The 10,351-nt window shown below is 40.2% G+C and overlaps 2 protein-coding genes across 2 annotated transcripts in view; one reads left to right on the plus strand and one right to left on the minus strand.

Moving 5' to 3' along the window:
- Positions 1-287: 287 nt before the first annotated feature.
- Positions 288-6,970, minus strand: LOC137978491 (protein-glucosylgalactosylhydroxylysine glucosidase-like). The gene is made up of 6 exons (XM_068825446.1): positions 6,431-6,970; positions 5,057-5,256; positions 4,391-4,728; positions 3,235-3,752; positions 2,116-2,277; positions 288-967 (listed from the first exon to the last, which is right to left on the minus strand). The coding sequence occupies exons 1-6, from the start codon at positions 6,968-6,970 to the stop codon at positions 506-508; spliced, it is 2,220 nt and encodes a 739-aa protein (XP_068681547.1). The 3' UTR covers positions 288-505.
- LOC137978492 (3'(2'),5'-bisphosphate nucleotidase 1-like) overlaps positions 6,942-10,351 on the plus strand; it is a 7,670-nt gene continuing 4,260 nt past the window's right edge. Inside the window, exons 1-4 of the mRNA XM_068825447.1 lie at positions 6,942-7,385; positions 8,091-8,204; positions 8,697-8,798; positions 9,861-9,909. Coding sequence (XP_068681548.1) covers positions 6,942-7,385; positions 8,091-8,204; positions 8,697-8,798; positions 9,861-9,909 — 709 coding nt within the window. The remainder of the gene's footprint in view (positions 7,386-8,090; positions 8,205-8,696; positions 8,799-9,860; positions 9,910-10,351) is intronic.

Genomic DNA, 10,351 nt, shown 5'->3' on the forward strand with positions numbered 1-10,351 from the left:
GATTAACTTCAGTGAACGTTTGTCGTGAAAGTATCTGAAAGGACGAGTAGTGAATCAAGCAAAAATACCATAATACTCTTTGTTTGTCCCTGCAAAATTTTGCATAAGCATTGTTTCCAGTTTCTCTTGGTATCAATATAAGTCCCAAGAGAAAATAAAAACAATGCTAATGCAAAATTTTGGAGGGACAAACAAAGAGTATTATGGTATTTTTGATACTAGCTATTAGCAACAGTGAATCTGGGAGTTGCAAATTATTCTAGACCCAAAGGTGCAAGGAAAAAAAAACGAGCAGTCAGGTGAAAGAAGAAAATGTCCTCTGAGGAGAGAAGAGGGTTTGCACCACGTGGTCAGTGCAGAAGAACGAAGTCACACATCAGCTCACATTTTTGATGAAGTGTATATTCCCTTATCTCTTGGGTTTCTTATTTTCCATAAATTAAAGTAGTAGTGGAACCACAAAAATAAGTATATTTCCTATTGGCTTAATCACGATCAGCGTCATCTATTTCTCACAGCGCAATGTGAATAGAAGATACAAGCCAACAACCAACAACAACAGAAGACAAAGATGAAGAGATCTATGGTCACATGACCTGCTACTGATAACTCGTTTAACTTGTGACATGCGCACTGAGCCTCGATCTCTTTTAAGAGTGACAGGATTAGAAGTCTCCAAACTCTGAATCCCTTCTACTGTTGAAACCTCTAAAGAGGGTGCTATGGGGCCAGAAAACACCACAGTGATTGTAACTTTTATTTCATCGATCACAAAATCCATGCAACTCCCAAGGTAATGCAGTCTGATTGTCATTTTCGTGACGTTTGGCGGTAGATTTGGGTTGAAAGCCAGCTCAGAATCCGAGAGTCGGAATCCTCCATAGCCATAAATTACAGCTTGCAAAAAGCCTCCAGCTCCTGTGATGAAGTTCACTGCACCCCACATATCACGACGCTCCGTCCACACCTAGTTAACAAGAAGATTATTTCATGATTCACACTTTTTTTTGCATTCAACAGCCAACAACAAAAATTTACTCTTACGTTACATACGAGCAGCGAAGATTGGTTGTTGCGTCCGGCCTCAATTTGCGGCCGCATCAATGATAACACTCATCCAAAGACTGGCTTATTCCAGGAGGTCCCCAATCCTAGGAATTTCGACTGGTTTCGTGTTTTTGGTATCGTTGGAAATACTGCTATGACGGTTCTATTTAACTTCCCGAGACTGCGCAAAAGAGACGGAGTCCATGATTTGTGGAGACACGCGGAGTTCGTCATTTTCGGAGCTGACTAAATGAACGCTAGCCTTCAGAGTTGCCCCCTCCTGATTTGAGACCCGTAATACCATGACTTATGACGACTTTAATGGCCCCTTCTCTGGGTAGAGTTAGCTTAAATAAGAGGCGCCACACGAGAAAAGACAGTAATAAACAAAACACAAGATGGCGTTATTGAGGGGAATTCTGCCTTGCGGTCGGTTAGTCGGTACAACTTCGGATTGCGTGACATGAACAACCTAACTTGCGTCCCGAGCACTACGAGCTGAATTAGCACGAAGAGTACTGCTTAGCAAGCAGTGACAAAGGCAAACGAGCCAACAAGCTTTGAGGAAGACGCTGCGCACACTTAAACGCACCAAGCAGGAGTGACCCAATTTTATCATAGCGCAAAACAAAGTGCCAAATAAACCCATCTCCAGAGGGACAGTGGGACTGACAAATCGCCAGTAACAGCCAAATACTTTGTAAAGAAGAACTGCAAGGTGAGCCTTGGACAGCTGGTTTGAGCTTTTAAGCTAGACACTGTCTGTTGGTAAAGGCAGTTACGAAAGCTGTACCATAAAACGGTAAGACATGCTCGTCACTGTACTATAGCAGTTATCAATAGAGCGTTATTAGATTTGGCATTTGATGTCGTACAACAAAGCTGGAACGACGCCGCAGTATCTCAGTCTTCGCTACAAAGAAGCCGTTGATTGCTGTGACCTTGAACGTTGGACTATTTTGTAGTAACAAAGATAACATCGCGCCGTGAATGACTCACTTTAATACTGTGCGTCATGTTTCATTAACGGTATTTTAATGATCAGACAGTAAAATCTCATATAATTACCTTAAATGGACCGCGGATATTGGCGTAATTCTTTGCAAATGGTTTTTCAGCTCTTTTTCTGTCTCCTACATCAAGCCAGCCAATAGCAAACATGGAATGTGTCATAGCAGGACCATTCGGGTCGGTGCGTTCTTCGTATAGCTTCAAATCGTTACAACGTACCTGGATAAACATGATATAATGAAACAATTGTTATTGAATATCCTAAAAGGAGAAAAAACCAAAATATGACGGTCACACAAAGAAACATTGAAAAGACATGTGTCGAGAATGGCAAAATAATGAGAAAGTTACAAAGTGTACCACAACTAACATGATATCACGCATGTCCAAAAAAGTTGGACATAAACGTCACGAAACGTCCTAATGGAATCATATTGTTGGAAATTGGTATTCAACGTTTGTGCTTAAAGGAAAGCTTTCTGTTTTCGTCGATGAAGCACGTGCATCTCAAACAGTATTTAAGTGAAGCTACGATCCTCACAGCTATGAACGCAATTTTAGCAATTGCGTAGAGAAGCCTGAAAAATCCAGGACTTCAACGGGGTTTGAACCCTTGACCTTGCGATGCCGGTGAGACGCTCTAACCAACTGAGCTATGAAGCGAGGTCACGGGTTCAAACCCCGTTGAAGTCCTGGATTTTTCAGGCTTCTCATTTGCTATGCAATTGCTAAAATTGCGTTCATAGCTGCGAGGATCGTAGCTTCACTTAAATACTGTTTGAGATGCACAGCTTCACTTGATTTCATATCCGCAGTTCAATTGTGATTCATTTCTTATATACCATTTCATCGTTTAAACAGTATTTAGTCGGTTAGTAATGGATAGTCAATAGGCCTTGTGCATGATTACGGCATATGCTCAAATTTACCACCAAGCCCGCTCGTTTGCACAAAATTATTCACATAATCTGGACATGCAATACTCTTCGCACGTGGGTCTTCTTTACAAGATTGCTCCTTTGGGATTTAGCTCATATTAAAATTTACAAGCTGGTTGCTTCAGGAATATTGCACTATGTCATGATTCGTTCGTTGGTCCAACGCTCTGGATCCTACATGCCTTATCGTTTTTCCGACAATCGCAAAATATTAGATATTTTGGGATAAAGCTTCTACCTGTTTGTCCATTTCATACATTAGTGGAAAGCCAAGTAAAATTGCGTCTGCCTGTTTGACTTCCTTGTCTAACGTGTAACCTTCATATTCCGGATGAAAATTGTTCTCCTTGTCAAAAGGTATAAATAACTTTTCAGCAATTGTTGTCCATTCCCTTGGAACCTCTCTTCCTAGAACCTTAGCTGCTTCTTTGGCGAATAAAAGGTTTATTTTAGCCACCACATTAGTATAAGCCGAGTTATTGACTGGGTAGTGATATTCATCAGGTGGCATCACATGGTTGATGACGTAGCGATCATTCGTAATATCGTACTCCACTCTGCTGGCCCAGTACTCTGCGGTTTGGTAGACCAACGGGTATCCGATTTCTTGCAACCAGTTGAGATCTTTGCTAACATTCCAGAATTGTTTAGCGGCAAAGGAAATGTCACCCGTAATGTGAATCTGAGCTCTTCCGTACCTCTCCCCTGGGGAAGTTTCCAAGCCTGTAAAGGAACTTTCCCACGGAAACATGGCACCTAGAAAAAAATTGAGACCAACGATTGACAACAAATGAAACACCTTTGATTCGAGAAGCAGCTACTATGAATTACTTTTAAGTAGCTACTATGAATTCACTGCTAAATCGTGGGACGCAAACAGTCCCTGAAATGCAAAAGCAGCTTACTTATGTACATGCAATGTGGATACATTCGTAAAAAAGTGTTATATAGTCGTGGAAATATATCAGTGTCTAGTTCACGTTGAGAAGCGTCATTAATGAATACATTATGGGCGATTCGACTCATAACTTGGCTAACTTCCTAGTGGTAAAGAAACAGCTGATTGATGATAGGAGAAGGACAGTTACGGGTTATTCGATTGGGGCCAGTTCATCAAGTTTATTCAGTTTTTAAAGGCTATTCCAAACTGTTTATGGGTAGCTTATTGTTTATCCTGATTCACAGAGGGTTTTCTTGCGTGCTTCACGGTTTTATTTCAGGTTTACTCTCCTTCCCAAACGCCAATTCTTAGGTGCACAAAAAGTGGACCTGACAAGATTATCCCAATTCACGGCGGGCAAATAAAAGAAAAAAAACCATGTCCATAATATTATCTGCTTTCATAAGATAGACAAGTCACAAAATTCGTTGGATTGGAGACTCCAACACTTTACCTTCGTAACCATACTCCTTGGCGATTCTGCGCGCTGCAGGCAATCGATCCTTGCGATATTTCAAAGAACTTCTAGCCAAGCTCGGATGAAGCAACACAAGAGCTGGAAACATCCAAATGTCCTGATCCCAGAATGTATGCCCCATGTACTCCTCCGCTGCTGGTAATCCCCCGGGACTTAACCCGTGGGGGCAGTCGCGTCGAGTGGAGCTTAGAATGTAGTACATGCTGCCGTAAACCGCCTGAGCCATTTTTAAGTCGCCTTCGATCTTTATCCGGCCAGTGTCCCATAATGCCTTCCAAGCCGACTTGTGTTCTTCAAGCAGCTGCTCTTTCACTCTAAAAATCAAATGCAAAAAGGCGTTAATTTGTTTCATCGGCATGAAAAAAAAAAAAAACTTGAGAAAATACTTGAAGAAAGAAAGAAATACTTGAGACGCATAATCTAGCCAGGAAAATTATGTCTCTCGTTTTAATTATCTTAACATTTGTAGTCTGACTGTTAAATTTGTCTGTCTTTAAGACAAGCACAAGACAGGTAGACGAGCTATCCACCTTATTGCATCGTCTCGAATCATAATAATAGAAGAGAGGAACTAATAACACGCACGACAAATCGGCATTTGCCCAAATCATTCCGCAATTCTTGTACCACGAAGATACCTACAATAGTGCCTCGTCCCACTGATAGAGAGCCTCAGAAAGCGGGTTGAATTTGGTATCCAAGTTGGTTGCTATGGAAGTGACATAAAACCACCTCTGTTCTTCAGAACTCCTTTTTATCTTCAGTGGCTTGTCATCTTCCAACTTGGACCAAACTGTGGCTAAATTAACTCGTTCGCTTCCCTCCTCCTCCGTTTCGTTAACCTGATCAAAAAGCAAGAGTAACAGACTTTATTCAATACATACAGCACTGTGCTGATGACTCCTATCAAATGGTAAGTTTGTTTGTTTGTTATTTATTTGTTTAAGCTTGTTGAAGTTTTGGCAGCTTTTCAGCTGATGTGGACCTGCTATACCAACCCACCCATATACACACAGAGGACAGCCACAACACCGGGAATTTCATCCCCTACTCTTCTCGAATAGTGTGTGGGTTCTTTAACGTCCCACAGGGAACTAACGAACATGGAAGTTATTTGTGAGACGGGACCTCCGGCTTATCGTCCTTATCCGAGAAGACTTGAAAGTCTAACCATTTGCGGATGTAATTACAAAGGCAGCACTTTCTCTTCAGTTATTTAAAAGACCCTGAGTGTTGGTCCGGCCGGAGTCGAACTCACGACCTCCCGCATGGCAGCCCGGTGCTCAACCAACTGAGCCACCGGTTTTTTTCATAACTGAAAGGAGCAATTAAAACCAACTTAAGAGGGGTCAAGAAGTAAACGCAAAATTGATCCGTTTGCATAGATGTGGTGTTTGTTTGTTGCGTAAATCTTTCATGGGCTAGTTTTTATTTGTGGAATAAAATTCCAGAAGATGGGGGTTACGTTGTCCATGTATTTTTTATGTGGAATGCTTGATTTTCGCAAAGTTAAAGTCGGGAGTGTTTTAATAGTCGGCGATTTTTCGTATCAAAGACCCGGGTTGTCGGAAAAGTGCCAAATCCCCGAACGTCCTCTTATCCCGCCTTGGGTGGAGTCTTAGGGGAACTCAGACCGGCGTGAGTTCGTATCAGGCTCCATATATTTCTTCTTATGCGTTTTCACGAGACCGGCCTGGCACTGAACTCAGACCAGTCTGACTTCGTCTCGGTTGCTGGTCCGAAACGAGGAATTCTCATGCCGGTCTTAGTTCGTACCGTTCTCATGTAAATAACAGCAAATCTCAGACCGGGTCGAGAAATTTCAAGCCTGTATGTTTTTGGCTCGGCCATACAATGTACAATTAATATAATTAGACAAAACATATCATTTCGTCCCGGTTTAATGTAGACGGCTGAAAAAATTTCATACCGGAACAAGTTTACACCGGTCTGAGTTCGTCTCGGTCTCATGTAAAATACCCCCTAATTACGAAACTGTCAAATAAAGTCATTTACCGTGGCGATAGCAGCAGATGCCCCGGACCTATTTGAGTCGACCGTCTGAAACTTGAAATCCTCCGAGGCTGCTCCACGATTCAAAGCAACACTCATCAAAAACTCTCTGTTCGCTGTATTCTTTGCAGCAATCTCAACTATCAATAAATTCTTTCGCGATTGATGAGCATATATCCTTTGCTCCACTTCCAGATTCTGAGCTCTGAACCACTTAAAAAATACAGCTTCTTCTACATCCAGCCCATATGATGTTTTACCCTGTATTGCAGACACACTGAAGTCGATATTAGCGGTGGAAGGTAACCGAGCTCGGTGAGCGTGTTGACTAAAATACACCGGATAAATGGAAGTCTTCTTCGGGTAGGCCTTCCCATTGAAGACTCCAGACACATGCACAGCATCACTGTAAATCACTGTTCCAAGATATCCATTCGCAACAGAAGGCATATAGGAGCCATTTCTACTTTGACGAACTGTAACTGTGTTTTGATCTTTAGGTAAAGTGTCGGTGATGAATCGAGTACAAGTTCCCGCCGCCATTGCATTACGAATTCGCGAAGACTGCGTGACAAAGGATAAATTACGGACCGTTAATACTCAACATGTGAGACAAATCCACGTGAGACAAATCCATGTGAGACAAAGGCCTGGTTTCTTGTGCCAGTTTTCCATAATAATCTGTAGCACTTTATGCGATGTTTACAATTTATCAAGAGTGAACCAAAACCACGGCTTGATCAGACTTATCAGACTTACTCAAGGAGAGGAAGAATTCTCGGGTGAAAGTGACGCAACTCCTTGCGTGACAAGGAACATTCTCAAGCAACTTGAAACAAACATGGCGTCTTCCTCTTTCTTGATGCGTCTCGTCTCTTCATCTGTCTCTGTAGCAAATAAAGCGGGAGGAATTATACGGAGTATTTTGAAAACAAGAAGCCTTGCAGTTGTAGATAAGGTTTGTTGGTAGTTGTCGTTATTTGAACATCCCTCAATGTAAAAAAAAAGAAAACTTTTCATCAAATCAAACTAGCAGGTGTGAACCCAGTGAATGCTCAATTCAAACGTGAAGAACTCAAATAGGTAAAAAAAGTTGCGCACTGATCACGTAAAATATATTTTATAAAGGTCCTTGTCAACTGCTCTAAATAAAATTGCAAATTGTATATTTCTCAGGAAAAAAATAATTTATATAACATATTAATTTACCCTGGCTTGGAAAAAAAGTAAAGTTTAATCCCACTTCAATAATTCATTCAGGGTTTGAAATTTGTGTGAATTACAATATCGTGGCTTAAGTGGCAGGAGGTATGAGAAGAAGGACCACTCTCACCCACAAAAGTCAACAATCAATAAATTATAGTTTGCAAAGGAAAGTTCACAGACTGAGAAATGACATGAAAAGGGAATTCAAAGCAAATCATCTAAAAGGAATGTCAGTTCAAACTGAGTTTTTTACCATATTTGATGTAAGTAAATTGAATGCACCAAATAAGGGGAAAATGCCAATTTTAAGGTGGATCACCAATACAATCATAAACACGAATACTAACAATTATCAATTCCCTGTTGCATTAATTTGTTCATCTGAGTTTAAATTTTCAGCATGAGAAGACAACCTAAAAATGGATCCTCTTCTAGATCTGAATGTTTCTTGTTGCAGGGCAATGATGGCCAGTTTGATCCTCAAACTGAAGCGGACCGTGCATCACAGAAGTGTATTATTGGTTCACTTCTTAAAATGTACCCGACTCTTCAGATTATCGGTGAAGAGGAGGTTTGTTACAAAAATAGAACTAAGTTTCAATGCTGAACCGTATTTTAGTCGAAATAAAAGCCAACAAAAGACAGAAAACAGGCAACTAGGTTTAATGATGTTTAACAAGGATATAAAAACATGTAACATGACTAGCAATGGTCCTTGTTACTTGATTTCATGACATCTCCCCAGGCCCTACAGATCACCACTGGTCCTGGTATTTTACCCCCAAAATCTAGGTAACAGCAGCACTTAATGATAACATTATGTAGCACATTTTCACGAGGGTATCTTCCAACATGCTTTACTACACTGCAAAACACAATGTGGTGCGAACTCAACACCAGGAACTGACCATTTTCACTCTTGGTGAACAGAGTGCAATTTGCTGGGAGAAGACCTTAGGGAGAGGTAAAATGAGTTTGCATGTGTCTTGATAGCAATAATTTTTAGTAAAAACATTAGCAATTAACCTATAATGGTTAAACTATCATATACCAATGTATACAGGGTATTCAGCTGAGTGAAGAGTACATAATTGAAGTTTCGCAAGACGTTGATGTTTTAAGAAAATCTTGCCCAGAGGCTCTTGCATCGGTAAAGCCAGAAGAAGTAAGTAGCAAAAATTGTAGCAAGGTCAGGCATAAACAAAAAATATATATTTCTTGGACATTTCTGATATTGATCAATGCAGACTTGTCAGAAATTAGTAAATAAGGCCAGAATAAAATCAAAATACCGGTAAGTGCATCAAATAACTGTTTCAAACCTGGGTTAAATACTGTAACATTATTATATCTATCAGATAGTATGCACACTATGATTGGCTAATTTAACTTGTAAAACGGTTTGAATCTTGCAAGCAACTATTTAAAAAAGCCAAGATTTATTTGTTTTTCGGATTTTGATGCATGCCGATCATTTATGGCAGTTGAACATTTACCTTGATGTCAATCAGTTTCCTTTCCCACTCGCATGATTACGTGTACCTCAGAGATATAATAAATACTGCAAATAACTAACCTTGTTTTGTCAGTCCATACTGAACGTTAAGGACTCTTTTCTTTTCCCCATTGATTTATGGCCCGTGCTAGTCATTATTTAGAGTGTGAACCACAAACGTGGTTAGTGAGAACTCTACAATTGGCAGACTAGGAAAATCAACAAGCCAACAAACATCAAAGAAAAAGAGGGGAACAAAACAATGGTTTTGTTAGCTCTAATTACCGTGGTGTTGGCCAGGTCTTACTTGTATATCAGACAAGTGGCTTTTACCCCATGCAAATAATTCCAAAAACTACAACAATGTAATTAGCACATAAGTAAAACATTCAGTAACACAGTACACATCTCCTTACAAAATTTTATCTTAAGGGTGATACAATGATTTTCTGCAAGTGTGATTTTTCTAGTTCAATTTATGGTGCAATAGGGCATTAAATTTCACTGGTCAAACTTTTGGATGTAAGTGGCCAAATACAAAACACTGAGAAGAAGATGTGATTTACTCCTCTCCCTTTGAAGCATTTAGCGAAATGAGTGACTACATTTTACCCAGTACCCAAAATGTTGTGTGAAGGCTATTTCATTTATCCTTGCGGTATTGATTTTATCCTTATTTTCCAATTTAAAGGTCTGATTTCTTCTTCTTCTTTTACTTAAATTGTGTACTAGGTAACTGTCTGGGTGGATCCACTTGATGGCACAAGAGAATTCACTGAAGGTACACTGTACCATAGTATCTATTTTTCAAAATTTAGAAAAGTTTCTTTTTTTGTTCAACAGTCATGTTTCTGCAGATAGGTCTGCCCCTTCAGTGTGACTTAATTAGATGTTGTGCTGTCTGATATATAAATAATTCACTTATGCACTGTCACTGTCATAAATTACATGTAGAACCCACAAAAAAATGACCAGCTCCCAACGTCAGTGGCTTGAAAGCTCAGGTGGTCAGAGCGTCACACTGGTATTGCGAGGTCATGGGTTCAAACCCCGTTGAAGTCCGGAAATTTTCAGGCTTCTCTACATAAGTGCTAAAATTGCGTTCATAACTGCAAGGAACACAGCTTCACTTGATTTCATATCCACAGTTCAATATAATTATGATTCCTTTCATATATCATTTCATCACAGGAACATTAGAACCCACAAATGACCAGCTTCCA

The sequence above is a fragment of the Montipora foliosa genome, chromosome 12 (genome assembly GCF_036669935.1).
Source record: "Montipora foliosa isolate CH-2021 chromosome 12, ASM3666993v2, whole genome shotgun sequence".
Lineage (NCBI taxonomy): Eukaryota > Metazoa > Cnidaria > Anthozoa > Scleractinia > Acroporidae > Montipora > Montipora foliosa.

Bases quoted from the DNA above. Each gene is read 5' to 3' on its own strand.
- LOC137978491 (XM_068825446.1), bottom strand. From the start codon at position 6,970: ATGGCGGCGGGAACTTGTACTCGATTCATCACCGACACTTTACCTAAA. The intron at 5,257-6,430 runs GTAAATGACTTT...CTTTTTGATCAG, and splicing joins CATCTGCTGCTATCGCCACG to GTTAACGAAACGGAGGAGGA. The intron at 3,753-4,390 runs GTAAAGTGTTGG...ATTTTTTTCTAG, and splicing joins CAAGGAGTATGGTTACGAAG to GTGCCATGTTTCCGTGGGAA.